This window comes from Ursus maritimus, unplaced genomic scaffold (genome assembly GCF_017311325.1).
Source record: "Ursus maritimus isolate PB19 unplaced genomic scaffold, ASM1731132v1 scaffold_3, whole genome shotgun sequence".
Classification (NCBI taxonomy): domain Eukaryota; kingdom Metazoa; phylum Chordata; class Mammalia; order Carnivora; family Ursidae; genus Ursus; species Ursus maritimus.
Genome location: NW_024425563.1, coordinates 12558052 through 12579085, shown reverse-complemented (window position 1 = coordinate 12579085; position 21034 = coordinate 12558052). Strand labels below are relative to the sequence as shown.

Below are 21034 nucleotides of genomic sequence, written 5' to 3'. Positions count from 1 at the left end.
AGAGAGAGAGAGCCAGCGAGAGAGGGAACACAAGCAGGGGGAGTCGGAGAGGAAGAAGCAGGCCCATAGCAGAGGAGCCTGATGTGGGGCTCGATCCCATAACACTGGGATCACGCCCTGAGCCGAAGGCAGACGCTTAACCGCTGTGCCACTCAGGCGCCCCCATTTTTCTTGATAGAGACAGAGAGAGAGAGAGCGCCCAGGGTGGGGGGCACAGGGAGAGAATCTCAAGCAGACTCCCCCTGAGCATAGAGCCTGACATGGGGCTCAATCTCATGACCCTGAGATCGTGAGCTGAGCCAAAACTGAGTGGGACGCTCAACCGACTGAGTCACCCAGGTTCCCTTGGGCCACGTTTCAAGAGATTTTAACTGATAGAATTTTTTGAAGGATGATTTGATAACATATTAAATTTAATATAGTAATTTAGGAAGTTATAGCTGTACAAATATACAGGCTTACATGTGAAGATTTTTATTGCAGCAGCTTTTTTACTGGTGAAGAACTGGAAAAGGCAGTCACTTAAAATGTGAGTGGTATATTATTGCCAATACGCAAAAGCTTAATGCATGCACATATATGCATGTAACAAAAAGAAAGTAGCAGGACAATAGGCTTACTAAAATAGCAAATAAAAACCATATATAGATAAACTTGCATAGAAAATTTCTGTATGGAACAACAGAAACTAATAGCAGTGTTTAGGTCTAGGAGATAGATCAGAAAAATCAGGCATTGGTGAGAGAGACACTTGCATCTATTTTATATTCCTGTATAAAATTTTATTTTTTACCTTGAGTTGTGCTAGCTTTATGATAAATGGAAAATGTTTTATTAATGTAAACATAAATATTTTAAATGTGATTTTGCTATTTTATTCCGTACCCCAGCCATCCTCACTTTTATATACTACTTTTTTGTCAGTTCTCTGGGTTGATTTCTAAGCCCTTACCTCTTACTTCAAGTAGCTCAGGAAGGTGCCCTGGTAACAGTTGAAGACCTGAAGAGAAAATGTGGCTGAAGAGCCACAGTGGGAATGCATGCGTGTTGCAGAGATGGGAACGGGTTGTACCATTAGCAGATCCTGAGGCTGATTTGCAGGGTCGGTCCTATGTCTCTCTTACCAGAGTTCCTGTAACTATAATCAGAGAGTATCTTGTAGAGGGAGTGCAGAAGTCATCTGGATAATACGGGGTTCTTAGGCCTTTGAGATGAAAACTTTTTGACAGAGGCTATTTGTTGGCCTCTGGGTTTTTTGTTTTGTTTTGTTTGGGTTTTTTTAAAGATTTTATTGATTTATTTGAGAGACTGAGAGAGAATGTGCCAGAGAGCACCAGCGGGGGATAGCACGGGGTGGGGGCGGGTAGGGAGAACCATCAGGGGGGAGGAGCAGAAGGAGAGGCAGGCTTCTGGCTGAGCAGGGAGCCCAACTTGGGGCTTGATCCCAGGACCCTGAGATCATGACCTGAGCCGAAGGCAGATGCTTAACCGACAGAGCCACCCATGTACCCCTTTTGGCCACTGGGTTTTTCATCTTTGATAAGTGTCTTGGAGCCATTTATGGGGTCTTCTGATTGTGGGTTGCTACGGCTCTTGCAGGGTTAATTGGAAACAGAGGCACAGAAGACAGCAGGGCCTGGCTGCTTACAGCTCAGACTATTTGGTGATTACCAGGACTTGGGGACTCGGTAGAAGCAGCCTGGGCATTGAGAAACCCCTGCTAGGAGATTTCAAGTTTGCGCATGACACAAAACTTCCCCATGTTCTAAAACTTGATTAGCCTCAGGAGGGAAAGGTGAAAGTTTTTCTAGCTTTCCCTTGACTGCATCCCTAGGGTTTCTCTGAACTTGACAAATTTAGTTTTTCAGTAAGTAACTCCCCGTGGGGACAAACAGGAGAAGGAAAGAAGGAGGGGGAGAGACAGAGAGAAACAATTGGACTTCCACAGCACTATTATTACTGGACGTTCCCCTAAGTACTCGTATGAAGACAGTTTTCTCTTGCACTGAGAACAAGGACAGCAGCAGCATGCTCTGGGCCACAGAGCGTGCTCTGGACTAGTCAGGCAGGAAGTAGCCCAGGCTGATCCCTGGACAGCCATAGAACATTCCAGTTCAGTCTTTTTCTCTGGAGGTGAGTGTCTTCCAGGGCTCCCCTCTGTGAAGAAGAGAGTAAGAAAATCAGGATGGGACGTTCTGGGCTTCACTGCTGTCTAAAATGAGGACACCTCCACTAGAGCGTGAAGAGTGGGCTGGGGAGCTGCTTAATGGAGGAACTCAAATGGAATCCTCCCTCCATAGCAGAGAGCAGATTCAGCTCTTCTCAGTGCTGGTGATAGACACAGCTCTCTGCCATGAGCTGCTCTCTCATTTGTCCTTATTTCCTGTTAATGTAAGCTTCCCATTTTGTAGGGGATCTCAGGGAGAGAGCCCACAGATTGACCAGACAAGGCCTTAGTGAAGAGTGAAGAGAGGGTCCTATTTTACAACAGGAGGAGAAACAGGTCGGGGTGGATATTCACTACTCTGTCACTGACTTGTTTGGATAAATGTATTGAATAAATATTAAAAGAGTACATAGAAGCTTACCCTGTGTCAGACTCTGTTCTTGGCACTGGAGATGTGACAGTGAACAAGAAAGACAAAGGTTCTTCAATTTCAGCTACTGATGAGAACCAGTAAGAAGAAAATGCTGCCTGTAAGAGGACAGAGTGTGAAGATGTGCTTGTGCTGTTTTAGAGAGGGTGACTGGAGAGGGCCTATGGTTGGAGACATCTGACCAATGACTTGCATGTGGTGAAGGAAGGAGCCCAGACATACTAAGCAGATCAGTGTGATCCATTTTGGTGTCTTTGTGTTTTCTTTTTTAATAATAATATTTTTTTATTATGTTAGTCACCATACAATACATCCCTAGTTTTTGATGTAAAGTTCCGTGATTCATTACTTGTGTATAACACCCAGTGCACCATGCAATACGTGCCCTCCTTAATACCCATCACCAGCCTATCCCACCGCCCCCCCCCCAAGCCCCCAGTTTGTTTCCCAGACACTTTTCCTTATTGTCAGGACTCTGGAGAAAATGGGAGGACATAGATAGCAGATGTCTGGGGACTTTTCCAAGCTTCTCTATGGGAGGCAGACCGTGCTGGTTGGAAATAGGGACAGGTTGCCCATTTGGAGGTCTTATTTCCTTGCTGAAACTAGAGATTTGAGACATGAGGAGGGCAAAGGATGTTGCTTGTTTTCTTGGTGCCAGGGTGGAGATCGTATAAGACAGATGGGAGTTGGGGATGAAAATTCCAGCCTCCTCTTCACTCCTCTGGACCCCTACTCCCTGCTGTCATCTGGTAACAGAAGGAATAATCTCAGAGCTCGGGGTTACCAACTGGAAACTAATGAGGTTCTTCCTACCAGGAGGAGGCGCAGTCATTGAAATGAGCGATGGAGATGGCTTTCCTGGTAAGAATAAGGAGGAAGAAAGTGGATACCCCACTGCAGGGAGCCAGCTCCCCAGAAGACAGGGAAAGACTCAATATTTTGTCTCAATATAGCTCTTGTCTTACGATAATTTCCCAGGTAGACCCCACCTCCCTGCCTGCCAGCTCTAACGACAGACTGAAATGGTGATTAGGATAACTGAAGTGAGAACTTTAAGTGAACATAAGGCAAATGGAGCCCACATTCAGAGGAGATGAAGGGAAGAAGTAACCATATCTGGGTGGGATTGGCAGGATTTTGTAGGACGCGGGTGTAAGGGGCAGAGGATACAGTTTAGGGCATTCAGGAGGGATGGGTTGGTGGTAGAAATGAACACATTGTGGTCAAGGAAGTGAACAGGGTGGCAGGTCAGAGCAGAGCTGGAGGCAGAAGGGCCAGTGAGTTGAAAGATGAGGGTGCATACCGGGGAGGGTGGGTGTTGGTGACTGATGCTCCCTTCTTACATATGTATAGTTTTTCTCCTGTGTATTTTCTTCACGAAACATTTAACATCAGCCTTGTACAGAGAACAGTAGGAGATGAACCCACTTGGTCATGATGTGGAGCCTAAGAGCAGAGATAATACTTCCTCAAGTTGGGAATAGCTTTAGTCCTTTGAAATTAGAAGCATGTGAACTCTCCTTTGTTCTTTAGATTTCCTAAAGGCAAGGCAGAGGACTAAATGTTGAAGAATTATTCTAGCGCCATTGAATTTTATCTACTTGGCTTCCATGGCTCCAAAGAACTACACCGTATTCTTTTTGCCACGTTCTTCTTTCTCTACTCAGTGACAGTCATGGGAAATATGCTCATCATTGTGATTGTCTGTGTTGACAAACGTCTGCAGTCTCCCATGTATTTCTTCCTTGGCCACCTCTCCGTCCTAGAGATCCTGATCACATCAGTTGCTGTCCCCTTGATGCTCTGGGGGCTGCTGCTTCCTGGGATGCAGGCAATATCTTTGACAGCATGCAGTGCACAATTATATTTGTACCTTTCTTTGGGTACGTCGGAGTTGGTATTAATTGGAGCAATGGCTGTGGACCGTTACGTGGCTGTCTGTAACCCCTTGCGGTACAACATCATAATGAACAGCCACACGTGCATCTGGGTGGTCATTGTGTCATGGGTGTTTGGGTTCCTGTTTCAAATCTGGCCTGTCTATGCCACATTTCAGCTTACCTTCTGTAAATCCAATGTGTTAGACCATTTTTTATGTGACCGAGGGCAACTGCTCAAACTCTCCTGTGATGACAGCCTTCTCACAGAGTTTATTCTTTTTTTAATGGCTGTATTCATTATTGTTGGTTCTTTAATCCCTACTATCATCTCCTACACGTACATCATCTCCACCATCCTCAGGATCCCCTCCGCCTCTGGGCGAAGGAAAGCCTTCTCTACCTGTGCGTCCCACTTCACCTTTGTTGTGATCGGCTACGGCACTTGCCTGTTCCTCTATGTGAAACCCAAGCAAACTCAGGCAGCTGAGTACAACAGGGTAGCATCACTGATGGTTTTAGTGGTGACCCCTTTTCTGAACCCGTTCATCTTCACCCTCCGGAATGACAAATTTATAGAGGCTTTTCGAGATGTCATGAAACGCTGTTGTCAACTCCTCAAGGATTAGCTGTGTCCTAAGGGCAATCACGGACTCATCCTCATCAACCTGAGTAGATGAAACCACTAATTCAATCTGAAATGATCATTTTCAACACCAAGTGGTTTCTGATGTACAAGGGAATTCTACAAAGTTCTTCAAGGGAATTTTAAGACACTGATAGTGCTCCAATTTGTAATCAGATTATTCCTATGTGGGCGATCTCACTATTGTTATTATTAATTTTTAAAGATTTTATTTATTTATTTGACAGAGAGAGACAGCCAGCGAGAGAGGGAACACAGGAAGGGGGAGTGGGAGAGGAAGAAGCAGACTCCCAGCGGAGCAGGTTTCCCGATGCGGGGCTCGATCCCAGAACCCTGGGATCATGCCTCTAGCCAAAGGCAGATGCTTAACGACTGAGCCACCCAGCCGCCCCTCACTATTATTTTTTAACTGGATATATGCTTATACAGTCTTCTGTAGTTATAATACATCTTACAATATAAACTTAACAGGTGTGAATCTACAAAATATATGTGATATTTTTTAGAACACTCAGCTCTTTAAATGGGAAAGTAAGGAAGAGTATATTCTTTCAGTGGCAGTTGACCTCCATGATTGATTCTAGGTGCTGAGTCATCTTCCCATATGTTTTCCCGTGCTTTCATGATTTTCTCACTGCCTAAAGCACCTTCTATTTCTTTTGGAGTGACCCCAAGTTCAGCCTCAGGCTCCAGCCTTTTCTTGAGGTTCCTGTCCCCAGGTCCAGCAGGGACACTGCCACCCTGTAGATCTTCTCAACTAGTAGTCATGAGAGTGAACTCACTCCACAGCCCTGCCTCCTTCCCAACCTCGGGGCCAGACGTGTGTTAATTGAGGCATGTCTCTAATTAGTGGACTTTCTCATGGTGAGGAGGGAGGGTCTTGGAAAGAGGCATTTTCTTATCTGTCATGATTCTCATTATCACACCAGCCCCAAATGTGGGAGGGCATGACTTCTAGGACCTGAACTGACAAGAGCAAGCTGACCTTGCTGTGTCCCTGGGCTGAGGCAGGAGTGCAGGGAGGGCAGAAAAAGGGGCTGCCCCTGGTCACTTCTCCCCGCATTCCTCACATTGTTCAATCCTGACACTGGGTGTTCCATCTCCCTTCTCTCTCAGCTACATTTCTGTCTTCCATTCCCCCTCCCCCATACAAGGACTGAGTTTACCAGTCTGTCCTCCAGCTCTACAGGGAGCATCCTAATCCACATCTCAGTTCTTATATTGTCCTGTCTCAGCCCCTTTCCCCCACACCACCATTGTCAATATTTCTGCCATTCTCATGTGGCTAAGCAGGGGTCAAAAGACTGTACACATGAGACTGCCTTCCCAACATAATACATGTATATATTCTGGAGGCTGTTCTAGTGCATTTGATAAGAATATGTATTTTGCTGTTTTAAGATAGAATGTTCTGAATATATCTGTTAAGGTTTACCTGGTCCAATATGTCATTCAAAGCCACTGTTTACTTGTTGATTTTCTGTTTGGATGATTTATCCTTTGATGTAAGTGGGGTAGTTAAAGTCCCTATTAATATTGATTTTGTCCTGTATGTTTGTTAATAGCTGCTCTATGAATTTGGGTGATCCTACATTGGATGCATAAATATTTACAATTGTTATATCTTCTTGTTGGATTGTTCCCTTTATGGTTATATAATGTTCTTCTTTGTTTCTTGGTACATCTTTGTTTTAAAGTCTATCTTGTCTGATATAATTATCATTACCCTGGCTTTCTTTTTACTTCCTTTTGCTTGAGCAATGTTTTTCCAACCCTTCACTTTCAATCTGTATGTGTCTTTAGGTCTTAAATGAGTCTCTTTTAAGCAGCACATGGACAGGTATTGCTTTTTTATTCATTCTTTCACCCTGTCTTTTGACTGGAGCCTTTAGTCCATTTATATTCAAAGTAATTATTTATAGTTGTACTTATTGCCCTTTTGTTACTTGTTTTATGGTTATTTTTATAGTTCTCTATTTCTTTCTTTTGCTTTCTTCTTTCATGGTTTGCTGGCTTTCTTTAATCATATAGTTGGATTCCTTTCTCTTTATTTCTTGCATATCTATTACTTGTTTTTAATTTGTGGTTGCTGTTTGTTTTGTGTATAATATCTATGCATATAGCAGTCTATAGTAAGTTGTGGTTGCTTAAATTTGAACCCATTCTTTACTCCTCTCCCCACGCCCCCTAACATTTAGGTATATGGTATCATACTTTACATCCTTTTATTTTGTGAATCCCTTGACTTATTTTTATAGATATTATTTTTTTGCTTTTGTTCTTCCTACTTTATAACTCCTGCTTGTGGTCTTTCCTTTCTAATCAAAGAGTCCCCTTTCATGTTTCTTGTAAGTCTGGTTTAGTGGTCATGAATTCCTTCAACTTTCCTTTATCTGAGAAACACTTTATCTTTCCTCTTATTCTGAATGATAGTCTTGCTGGATGCAGTATTCTTGGTTGTAGGTTTTTTCTTTCAGCACTTTGAACATAACATGCCACTCCTTTCCAGCCCGCAATGTTTCTGCTGAAAAATCAGTGGATAGCCTTATGGGGCTTCCCTTGTATGTAACTGTTTTCTTTTCTCTTGCTGCTTTTAAAATTCTCTCTTTATCACTACTTCTTGCCATTTTATTTTATTTTATTATTTTATTTTATAGATTTGTTTATTTGCGAAAGAGAGAGAGAGAGAGAGCAGAGGGAGAAGCAGAGGGAGAGGGNNNAGAGAGAGCATCCTCAGGCCAACTCCCTCCGGAGTGTGGATCCTGACACAGGGCTCAATCCCACAACACTGAGAACATGACCCGAGCTGAAGTCAAATGCTTAACCAACTGAACCACCCAGGCACGCCTACTTTGTGCTGTTTTAAATACCATGTATCTGGGTGTGGACCTTCTTGGGTTGATTATATTGGGGGCTCTCTGTGCCTCCTGGATCTGGGTTTCTGTTTCCTTCCCCAGATTTTGGGAAGTTTTCAGCTATTATTTCTTCAAATAAATTTTCTGCCCCCTTTTCTCTCTCTTCTCCTTCTGGGATCTGTATAATGCAAATGTTATTATGCTTGATGGTATTGCTGAGTTCCCTCAGTCTATTTTTATCTTTTATTATTATTTTTCTGTCTCCTGTTCAGCTCGATTGTTTTCCATTGCTCTGTCCTTCAGGTCACTGATCTGTTCTTCTGCCTCCTCTAGTCTACTATATATTCCTTCTAGTGTATTTTTAATTCCAGTTATCGAGTTCTTCGTGTCTGATTGATTCTTGTTGATGTTTCCTATCTTTTTGTTAAGGTCTCAGTGAGGTCCTCCACTCTTTACTCAAGTCCAATGAATATCTTTATGACCACTGCTTTAAATTCTTTATCTGGTATATTATTTATCTCCATTAAATCAGCTCTCTTGCTTTGATTTTGTTGTGTTCTTTCATTTGGGACATATTCCTCTGTCTCCTTTTGTCTAACTCTCTGTTCTGTTTCTGTGTGTTAGGAAAGTCAGCTACATCTCCTGCTCTTGAAAGTAGTGGCCTTATGAAGAAGAGGTCCTGTAGTGCCTTGCAGTGCAATGTGTCTTGTTCAACAGAACCTGGCACTTCAGGGGTATCTTCTATGTGTGTGGCATGTGTCCTGATGTTGTGACTGAGCCACTTTTGCCTTCAGTCCATTTGTCTGCAATGACTCTGCCTGTTGTAGGAAGAGTTTAGTCCCTGTGTTGTGATTAGGCCAGTCTGGGGCTACCATGGGCTTGCGTTGAGTCAGATCAGGTGTTTGCCCAAGAGGTGATAGCACTGAACTACAGGGCACTTTCCCTGTGTTGTTCCCCGAGAAGCTTTTGTTGGTAGGTGGAGCCTTCAGTCAGAGTAGATAGTTGCCCCTCCCATTGCTGGGGCTATAGTCAGATTGGTATGTGCACTTATCATAGTCTGTTTATTCCTGAATTGGATTAGATATATCAGTATGAATCTCTCCCCCTCCCCCATGTATGCATATATATGCATATGTGTGTGTGTATGTGTGTGTGTGTGTGTGTGTGTGTGTGTATTCTCAATGTGTCTTTTAAGAGTGCTAGTTAAAAGGATTCAGGGTCCAAACTGAAGAGACTTTCACTAGCCAATATGGGACAAGTTGTAATTTGAAAATACAATAATTGCAATCATTTGAAACACATCAAATATATTTAGAACCATGAGTTCATAATGATACAAGTTATTCATCTTCAAAAGAGAATAAGGAAACTTATTTATTTATTTAAAGATCTGATAAATGGAAAGATTCAAGTATTTATTTTGGGTAAATATATAGTAAATGAAAATATCAAAGTATTGTAGATAATTAATGAAACATGGTAGAATTAGAATATCACCATTTAGCAACCCCCAATGATGTTTATGCATCAACTGTTTCTAACATCATGGAAAAGAGAAAACTAGATCTTATGTGTCTTTTGATGAAATATTATAATAATCCTTCATTTTTTTCAAAACTAGAGGAACTTAGTCTTATCAGTCCTCTGAATTCAGCTGCCAATTTACAGGAAAATATGTGGAGAACAGAAAGATATATTTTGCTGTACCATAAGGATGCATAACCAAAATCCAGACTATAAGAAACTACTGTCAAAACACCTAGTGAATTCAACAAATAGATTATAAGGAAAAGAAAGGGATGCTGAATGGATCTACAGATTAAAAGGACTAAAAGGATACGTGAAATTTTTTAAAAATGGGCAAAACTAACTAAGCTATAGTATATAGTGATGCAAATATGAGTGATAAAAAATGTAGTGAAGTGATTATTGCAAAGATAGTTACTTTTGGGGAAATGAGGATTGTAATTGTAATGGGGTAATGCAGAAGGTTCTGGGGTTTCCCTGAATGTTCTTTCTTTTTCTTTGATCTGGGTGGTAGTTACAAGGGTACTTAACTTAACCATGATAAATGAGATCTATATTTGCTTCATATAGTGTTTTTGTATCTGTACTTTATTATTAAAATCAAGCAATTAGAGGGATTTCCAGTTTCCATTTCAGGAGCTTGAAAGTTGTCACTGTTGTCCTCACAAGAATAAAACACAAAGAAACTGAAAATCAGCATACTTTCTTAAATCTGTCAGAGGATTAAGGTCACAGGGCAAACCATTGCTCTTCAAATTGGGAAGGCAGGCAAATACAATGAATCACAGTGTACTGGAGCAGAAACTCTGGAGCAAAAGTCCATTGCTGGAGCCAGTATGAGGTTAGAAAGTACTCAACAAATTGTTGGAGGCTCCATATGGACAAACTTGGGGGCTAAAACCTCCAGAGAGGCCCAGTCTCAGGAGGGCCCCCACGCATTTTTGAATTGCATGTCCAGGATCCTTGTCAGGATCTCAGAGTGAAGATCACGGAACTCAGAGTCCTGTCGAATTAGGGGATGGGTAAAAGTAACCATTCTGAAATACATCAAGAGCATCCTGTCCTTAAAAGCCTGCCTTAAAGGGAAACTATTTTATCAAAGCCTAAATACCTTGGATTTTTACCAGAGTCTAACCAATATGGGGGAAGGGAAATAGCCAACTCCAGTCTCTCTGTCCTTCCTATTTCACCAAAGTTACAGGGAAGCTGAAAGTCACAACCCAGGGACACATGTTCACCAAAAGATTGAGACTTAATTATAGGACTGTAGAATGCTGAATGCTACACTCCCTCTACTCTGTACCACCACATCAGTAGGGCTGCTGTTTGATAGCAGGGGATTACAACAGACATAACTGTAAGTCTAAGACCTTATTTAAGAAGGAGATTCTAGGGAAACACAAAGACAGCAGGTGAGACAAAACTAAGAACAAGAGATTTATTTTAGCCTCTCACACGTATAGCTACATTAACAGTAAACACAGCCCAACTCCTAGCCAGATAAACATAAAACCTCACATAGAAGACCTGTTTACCTCAGATCTTTTTACCCATTATGTAATGTCCAGCTTCCAGTGAAATATTATGAGGCATACTAAAAAACAAACAAAGAAAACAAAATATGAAGAGACAGGTCAAACATGAGAATCAGACTCAGATATGGCAGAAATGTTGAAATGATCAGGCTAGGATTTTAACATAACTGTACTTTTAACATGCCAAGGGCTTTAGTAGAAAAGTGGACAAAATGCAAGAGCCAATGGGTAACATCAGTAGAACAATGGAAACTATAAGAAAGAGTAAAAATGAAGTGGTAGAAAAAAACCCCAATCTAAACAAAAATAAAGAATGGCTTTAATGAGCTCAGCAAAAGAATGCAGATAGTTGAGGAAAGAATGAGTGAGCTTAAAGATATGTCATTAGAAACTTCCAGAACTGAAATGCAAAGTGAAAAATGAATGAAAAAGATAAAAGAGAGTATCTAAGAATTTGGAACAATTACAAAAAGTATATCTTATGTGTCATGGGGATATGAGAAGTAACAGATAAATTATTGGAAGTAATAATAACTTATTACTTAAACTTTCTAAAATTAATGACAGGCATCAAACCACAGATCCAGGAAGCTCAGAGAATATGAGCAGGATAAGTAGCAAACAATTTCCATGTAGGCATTTCATATTCAAAGTGTAGAAAATCAAAGACAGACAAATTATTGAAAGAAGCCAGAAGGGGAGAAAACACTTAACCTTCAAAGGAATAAGAATGAGAATTACATTAGAGTCCTCTTCAGAAAACATGCAAGCCAAAAGAAAAACAGAGTAAAATACTTAATGTGTTGATGAAAGAAATCCACCAGCCTGGAATTCTGTGTCTTGGGAAATTATTCTTAAAAAGTGAAGAAATACTTTCTCAGACAAACAACATTTTGTTTGTCACCAGTAGATCACCCTTGTAAGAAATGTTAGAAGAAGTTGTTTGAAGAGAAGGGAAATAATATGGCTTAGAAATTGAATCTACAGAAAGAAAGGAAGAACCTTAGAGAAGGAATAAATTAAGGTAAAATAAAATATTTAATTTTTCTTATTCTTACCTGATCTCACAGATAACAGTTTGCCAGAATGACAGAGTAGCAACATACTGGATTATTGTAGCTTATGAATAAGTGAAATATATGACAGCAATGTTTAAGGGATGTGAGAGAGGAGCTGGGGATATTTTGTTATAAGATACTTGCACTACCCATGGAGTGGTATAATGTTATTGAAAGGTGGTTATAGCAAGGTCACAGGATATAAAGTTAGTATACAAAAGTCAGTCACCTTCCTATGTACTTGCTTTACCAAATACCAGCAGTGAAAAAAATTGGGATTTGTAATTAAAAACACAACACCATTTACATTAGCACCAAAAAATATAGGTGTAAACCTAACAATCTGTGCATGATCTGAGAAAAATACAAAAACTTCAAAACTCTGATGAAAGAAATTAAAAAAGATAGAAAAAAATGGAGAAATACCCCATATTCATGCACAGGAAAACAGTATTATTAAGATGTCAATTCTTATCAACTTGATCTATAGATTCAATGCAATCTCAACCAAAATCCAAGTAAGTTATTTTGTAAATAATGACAAAGTGATACTAGTGTTTATATGGAAAGGTGAAAGGCCCAGAATAGCCAACACAATCCTGAAGAACAGAGTTGAAGGTACTGACTCTACTCAATTTCAAAACTTATTATAAAGCTGTAGTTATTAAGACAGTGTTTTATTGTTGAAATAATAGAAAAATGTATTAGCGGAATCGAATAGAAAGCCCAGGAATAGACCCATACAGACATCATCAACTGATTCTGACCAAGAATAAAGGCAAATGGAGAAAGGATAGGTTTTTCAACAAAAGGTGCTGGAACAATTGGACATTCACATGAAAAAAAAATCTGGACACAGATCTTAAACCTTTCACAAAAATAAACTCGAATTGGATCAGAGACCTAAATGTGAAATGCAAAACTACAAAACATTAGAACCTAACTGGAGAAAAGTAGGTGACCGTGGGTTTGATGAATAGTTTTTAGATACAACACCAAAAGCATGATCCATGAAATTAAAAACTGAAAAGTCAAACTTATGCTCTGGAAAAGACTGTTATGAGAATGAAAAGACAAGCCACAGTTTGGGAGAAAATAATTGGCAAAATACATGTGAAATATTGGACATGTACACAAAACATACAAAGAGCTCTTTAAAACTCAACAATAAGAACAAATAAATTAAAAATGGGCAAAAGATCTGAACAGACGCCTCACTAAAGGACATATGCAGATGATCAAGCATATAAAAAGATGATCAACATCCTATGTCATTAGGAAATTGCAAATTAATACAACAATGAAACACCACCCCACACCTAGTAGAATGCCTAAAATCCCAAACACTGAATATTGGTGAGAACGTGGAGCAACAGGAACTCTTATTCATTGCTGGTGGGAGTACACAATGGTACAGCCACTTTGAAAGACAATTTGGCAATTTCTTATGAAGCTAAATATACTCTTTTTTTAAAGATTTTATTTATTTATTTGACAGAGAGAGAGACAGCTAGAGAGAGAGGGAACACAAGCAGGGGGAGTGGGAGAGGAAGAAGCAGGCTCCTAGCGGAGGAGCCTGATGTGGGGCTTGATCCCATAACGCCGGGATCACGCCCTGAGCTGAAGGCAGACGCTTAATCGCTGTGCCACCCAGGCACCCCAGCTAAATATACTCTTACAGTACAACCCAGCAATTATCTTCCTTAGTATATACAAAAAGGAGTTGAAAACATGTCCACACAATCTTGTACATGAATATTTTTTGTAGCTCTATTCATAATTGCCAAAAATTGGAAGCAACCGAGACATGTATTATGGGTTGAATTATGTCTGTCAAAATTCATATGTTGAAGTTCTAACCTTCCAGTATATCAGAATGTAAACTTGAGTGGAAATGGGGTTGTTGCAGTTGTAATTAATGAAGATGAGGTCATACTGGAATAGGGTGGGTCCCTAATCCTATTGACTGGTGTCCTTATAATAGAACATTGTGTGAAGAGACACCTAGGGAGAATGACTTGAGAACATGAAATAAGAACCAGATAGCGATAGAGAAGGATTAATAAAGCCTAACGTAATGACTTGGAAAAGAATAATATGATTGATAAATCCCTCACAAGAATGAGCAAGGAAAAAATAGAAACGTAAATCACTAATATCAGAAATGGAAACAAGGGATGTCACAGTAGTGCAATAAACTGTAAATGTGTAAAAATGGTATCATGAACAACTTTATGTTAATAAACTTGACAACTTAGATGAATTAAACAATTCACCTGGAAAATACAAACTGAAGCAGAAGTTTTGAATAGTCCTCTAGCTTCTAAAGGCATTTTACCTATAAATAAGTACTTCCTCACAAAGAAAACACCTGGCCTAGATTTCCTCACTGATGGATTTTTCCAAACAATTTAGGAGGAAATAATACAAACTTTTCCCCATAAAATAGGAAAGGAAGCATATTTTCTAACTCATTTTATGATAACCAAAATTATCTTGATGCCAAAACCTGACATGGACCTTACCTAAAAGAAAATTATAGGCCAATCTCTCTCTCTTTCTTTTTTATTATGTTCCGTTAGCCACTGTATAGTACATCATTAGTTTTTGATGTAGTGTTCAGTGATTCATTAGTTATATATAACACCCAGTGCTCATCACAACACGTGCCCTCCTTGATACCCATTACCTTTTTACCCTCTTCCCTCACCCTCCTCCCCTCCGAAACCCCCAGTTTGTTTCCTGGCGTCCATAGTCTCTCATTATTGGTCTCCCTCTCTGATTTCTCCCCCTTCCCCTATGGTCCTCTGCACTATTCCTTATGTTCCACATATAAGTGAAACCATATGATAATTGTATTTCTCTGCTTGACTTATTCCACTTAGCATAATCCCCTCCAGTTCTAACCATGTCGAAGCAAATGGTGGGTATTCATACTTTCTGAGGGCTGAATAATACTCCATTTTGTAGATGTACCACATCTTCTTTATCCATTCATCTGTTGAAGGGCATCTCGGCTCCTTCCACAGTTTGGCTATTGTGGACATTGCTGTTATGAACATTAGGGTGCATTTGCCCCTTCTTTTCACTACATCTATATCTTTGGGGTAAATGTCTCTCATTAACAGGCCAAAATCCTGAATAAAAAACTAATCAATATAATCTAGTAACTTAAAAAGGATAGCCCATATACCTCAGTATTTCCCCCCTAATCTTTCTCTTCAGCACTTTGGCAATCACTGTTTGGGTTTCTTTAACTACAGATTACTTTTATCTATTCTAGAATATATGGCACCACACCATTTGCCTTTTTTGGTATCTGACCTTTTCATTCATTGTAATGTACACGAATTCATCCATATTGTGTCTTATCAGCATTTTGTTACTTTTCATTGCTGAGTAGTTTCCTAATATGAATATAACATTCTCTTGTTGATGGGTATTTGTTTTCTGTCACAATTAGTTGTAATGATTAAAGGCACTATAAACACTGTAACAGAAGTATTGGTGAAGACATATGTTTTGATTTATTTTAGGCAACTACCTATGAGTAGAATTATAAAAAATGAAACTTTTTCCAAAGGAGTTTCATTACTTTATGTTCTTTTGACCTTCTCTACTCTGCCAGTGTCTAGTTGATCATACTAGAAAGATATCTAGAGAAATGGAACCATGCCTGAAATTAAGAATGTTGATTGTACAATGAAGGCTCTGACACAGAATGCACCCTCCACCCTCCTCAGGTTTCCCCATTTGACAGCAGCCCTCCTTCACTGTTCCTCAACAATCATCACATGACCTCACATAGCCACTCAGAGGCTGACAAGCACGTGGTGGGACAGAGATCTTGTGGGCAGCTGTCAGCATACTTCCCATGGGGATGAGGCCCTCAGGGATGGGTCTCTACTTCATGGTATGATTAGTGACTCCTGTTTTGTGAGTGGCATTCTAGGATCTGCATGGGATTAATGCTAAAATAGAAATACTCTGATCAGAGGCTCTAGGCATAGGCCCAATGCAATCTCATTTAAGAAACAAAACAGGTAAACAGAAGGAGGAATGAACCACTAGAGACTATGGACTCTGGTAAACAAACTGAGGGCTTCAGAGGGGAGCGGGGTGGGGGACTGGGATAGGCCGGTGATGGGTAGTAAGGAGGGCACGTATTGCATGGAGCACTGGGTGTTATACGCAAATAATGAATCATGGAACATTACATCAAAAACTAATGATGTACTGTATGGTGACTAACATAACATAATAAAAAATTATTTAAAAAATTATAAAAAGAAACAAAACAAGTGAGCAAAGGGGAAAAAAAGGAGAGAGAGAGGCAAACCAAGAAACACACTCTTAACTACAGAGAAAAGCTGATGGTTACCGGAGGGGAGGTGGTGGGGGGATGGGTGAGGTAGGTGATGGGGATTAAGGAGTGCCCTTGTTGTGCTGAGCACAGGTTAGTGTACGGAAGTGTGAATCACTCTATTGTACACCTGAAACTAATATTACACTGCATATTAACTAATTGGAATTTAAATTAAAAAGAGATTATAAATTAATGTAACTTTTTGATGGTGACTTGATAACAGCTTTTTAATACAATTAAAAAGTTATAGGGGTGCCTGGGTGGTGCAGATGGTTAAGCATCTGACTCTTAGTTTTGACTCAGATCATGATCTCTGGGTGAAGAGATTGAGCCCCGCATCGGGCTCTGCTCTCTGTGTGGAGTCTGCTTCAGATTCACTTTCCCTCTCCCTCTGCCCTTCCTGCTCATGCTCTCTCTCTCTCTAAAATAAATAAAATGAATCTTGAAAAAAAGTTATACTTGTACAACTTTTCAGGCATGAGAATATTTATTGCAGCAGCAATATAGACATGAAAAATTGGAGAAAATGAAATGTTCATCAGCATATTAAGTAATGATCAGTGTTCTCATAAGTGAATATTTATTAAGCAATCACTTTAAATGTGATTGACATATTGTTAATATGGAAAATAATAGAAACACAAACATACACACACACACACATATATAAAGAAGTAGCAGACAGTATATTTATTAAAATATCATTTACTTAAAATAGCATATACAGACATTCTTATTTTTTTATAATAATATATTTTTATTATATTATGTTAGTCACCATACAGTACAGATATTCTTATAAACATACAGAATACTCTATGAATACACTAGAAATGTATAATAATAACTTATAATATTTATCTCTAGCAGATGGGTCAGGAGAATCAAGCAGATGGGGAGCAGGATATTTACACTTTACATTATACCCTTCCATTTGATTTTTAAAAATTGACCTGACTAATTTTATGAAAAATGACAGTTGTTTTACAAAGTGTAAGAGTAAATATTTTAAGTGTGATTTTGCTATTTTACCCCAAATCCCACCCATCCTCACTTTTATGTAGTATTTTATTGTTGTTGTTGATTCTGAATATTGTGTCTTCACTTTGACCCCTCAATTCAAGCAGCACAGGGAGGTGACCTGAGAGCATTTGAAGACTGAAGGGAAATGTATGGCTGAACAACCACAGTTGGATAAATGATGGAGGGCCTGGAATGGGCTGTGGATTTAACAGAATGTAAGTTTGGAGTAGGTGGCAGGTCCCCTCTCTCTCTTACCAGGCTCTCATAACTGTGGATGGAGGGTATGTGGTGGAGAGTGTGCAGATCCTTTGGGAAAGATGTGTTCTATGAAACCTTGGAGATGGAGAAGATTTAGTGACCTCTAGGTTTTTGATGTGTGTCGTTTGTAGGCATTAGTAGACTCATCAGCTTGGGGGTAGCTTAAGCTCTGTAGGGATAAATGGAGTCAGGGAGAAGCACAGAGCAGATTAGGGGACTGATTGCTCACAGCTTGGTTGTTGTGATGAGTAAGGGTCTGGAAGGAAGGCAGCCTGGACATTGAGAAATTCTGAGCAGGAGTTTTAAAGTGTACCCAACGCACAGAACTTTTCCAGGATCTAAAACTTGATTATCCTCAGGAGGGAAGACTGAAAGTTTCTTTAGCTTTTCCTTGACTACATCCCTAGTGTGTCTCTGAAAGTGAGCAAATTATTCCTCAGTGTATAACTATCCTTGGGGATAGACAAGGTAGAGAAAGAAGGAGGCAGAGGGAATGAGGGAAGGGGAGATAGGTGGATTCCTCCCAGCACTACTTCTGGAGTTTTTCCTAAGCTCCTGTGTGTGGATGGTGTTCTTTGTCATGAGTGGAGACAGCAGGAGCTTCCCCTGCCTCCTAAGCATGGCTCTTTACTAGCCATGGGTAGCTTGGGTTGATGCCTGAAGAGCAATAGAACTTTCCTGTCCAGTCCCCATCTCTGGAGGTGAGTGTCATCCAGGTATCCCATTTAGTGAAGGAGAGAGTAGAAGAGCATTATCATGAGAGGGTCTAGGCTTGGCTGCCATATAGAACAAGGACACCTAGAGCCTGAAGAGTGAACCAAGGGAGCTACAGAGTAGATGGCTCTCCATCAGATCATCCCTCCATAGCAAAGGGCAAGTTGATGGTGCCTGTGCTGGCAATGGGCACACTCTGCCACCACCTGAATCCCTGCTCTCTCATTTTTCATCCTGTCTTCCTTACATCTGCTTGCCATCTTGTTGGGGATCTCCTGGAAGAGAGACTGCAGGTTGACTGGGCAGTGCTTTGGGGAAGAGCGAATGGAGAGAAAGGTAGTCAGGTTGGATGCTCTTCATTTCTTCATTGATTTCTTCTTTGATCTATTAATTGATATATTCATTTAAAATATTTATAGAATATATACTTTGTCAGACTGTTCTTGTCACAGGTGCTAATACAAGAAACATAAAGAGGGTATGGTGACTAACATAATATAATAAAAAATCATTACTAAAAAATAAAAAAATAATTTATTTTTCTGAACCAAAAAAAAAAAAAAAAAAAGAAACGTAAAGAGGTTGCTTCAAGGTACTTCATTCTGATTTGGGATTTTGTTTTTTTTTTTTTTTAAATGATTTTTATATATGTTAGTCACCTCAGTCATCCCAGTTTCCGATGTAAGGCTCAATGATTCATTAGTTGTGTATAACACCCAGTACACCATGCAATACGTGCCCTCCACTACCCATCGGTCTATCCCATTCCCCCACCCCCTCCCCTCGAAGTCCTCAGTTTGTTTCTCATAGTCCATAGTCTCCTCATGTTTCATTCCCCCTTCTGATTACCCCCTTTCTTTATCCCTTTCTTCCCTACCGATCATCCTAGTTCTTATGTTCCATAGATGAGAGAAATCATATGATAGTTGTCTTTCTCTGCTTGACTTATTTCACTTAGCATTATCTCCTCCAGTGCTGTCCATGTTGTAGCAAATGTTGAGAACTCGTTCTTTCTGATAGCTGAGTAATATTCCATTGTATATATGGACCACTCTTAATCCAGTCATCTGTTGAAGGGCATCTCGGCTCCTTCCAACAATTTAGCTATTGTGGACATTGCTGCTATGAACATTGGGGTGCATATGGCCCTTCTCTTCACACGTCTGTATCTTTGGGTGTAAATACCCAGTAGTGCAATGGTTGGATCATAGGGTAGCTCAATTTTTAACTTTTAGGACCTCCACATTTTCCAGAGTGGCTGTACCAACTTTGCATTCCCACCAACAATGTGGGAGGGATCCCCTTTCTCCACATCCTCTCCAACAATGTTGTTCTTGCCTTGCTATTGCTCATCTAACCTAAGGTGTGGTCTCAGGTGTTTTGATTTGAATTTCTGATTGACACATGATCTTGTGAAATTTTCATGTGTCTGTTAGCCATTGTCGGTGTCTTCATTGGAAAAGTGTCTGTTCATATCTTCTGCCCATTTTTTGATTTGTTTATTTGTTTCTGTGTATTGAGTTTGAGAAGTTCTTTGTAGATCTTGGATACCAGTCCTTTATCTGTAGTGTCATGTCAAATATATTCTCCCATTCGTGGCTGCCTCTAGTTTTCTGACTGTTTCCTTGGATGTGCAGAAACTTTTAATCTTGATGAAGTCCCATAAATTCATTTTATCTTTTGTTTCTCTTGCTCTTTGGGGATTGTGTCATGAAAAAGGTTGCTTTTGGCGATTCGAGTTGCTACATGTTCTCCTCTAGAATTTTGATGGATTCCTGTCTCACATCGAGGTCTTTCATCCATTTGGAGTTTATTTTTGTGTATGGTGAGATAGTGGTCAAGTTTCATTCTCTTGCATGTAGCTGTCCAATTTCCCAGCACCATTTATTGAAGAGACTGTCTTTTCCCACCGGATGTTTTTTTCCTGCTTTATCAAATATTAGTTGCCCAAAGAGCCGAGGGTCCATTTCGGCTCTCTATTCTGTTCCATTGGTCTATGTGTCTGTTTTTGCAGTACCATGCTGTTCTTTGTGATCACAGCTTGTAGTACAGCTCGAAATCTGGCATTGTGATGCTCCCCAGCTTTGTTTTTCCTTTTCAACAGTTCCTTGAGATTCGGGGCCTTTTCTGTTTCCATACAAATTTAAGGACTGTTTGTTCCAGTTCTTTGAAAAATGTCCTTGGTATTTTTGATGGGATAGCATTGAAAGTGTAGATTGCTCTGTAGCATGGACATTTTAACTATGTTAATTCTTCCGATCCATGAGCATGGAATATTCTTTTCCATCTTTTTTATGTCTTCCTCAATGTCTTTCAAGAGTGATTTATAGTTCTAGAATATATAGGTCCTTTACGTTCTGGTTAGTTAATTCCAAGGTAACGTATGGTTTTTGGTGCTATTGTAAATGGGATGGATTCCTAATTTCTCTTTCTTCGATCTCGTTATTCGTGTATAGAAATGCAACTGATTTCTGAGCATTTATTTTTGTATCCTGCCACGTTACTGAATTGCTCTATAACTTCTAATAGTTGGGAGTGGCTTCTTTGGGTTTTCCATAATAGAGTGGATCATGTC

General features: G+C 39.9%; 2 protein-coding genes across 2 annotated transcripts in view; both read left to right on the top strand.

The window, feature by feature from the left end:
- Positions 1 to 21034, top strand: part of MGAM (maltase-glucoamylase) — a 232736-nt gene that overhangs the window by 41194 nt on the left and 170508 nt on the right. The window lies entirely within an intron of this gene.
- LOC121105798 (putative olfactory receptor 9A1) lies at positions 3986 to 5106 on the top strand. Its single transcript, XM_040643914.1, has one exon. The coding sequence runs from the start codon at positions 4162 to 4164 to the stop codon at positions 5104 to 5106; it is 945 nt and encodes a 314-aa protein (XP_040499848.1). The 5' UTR covers positions 3986 to 4161.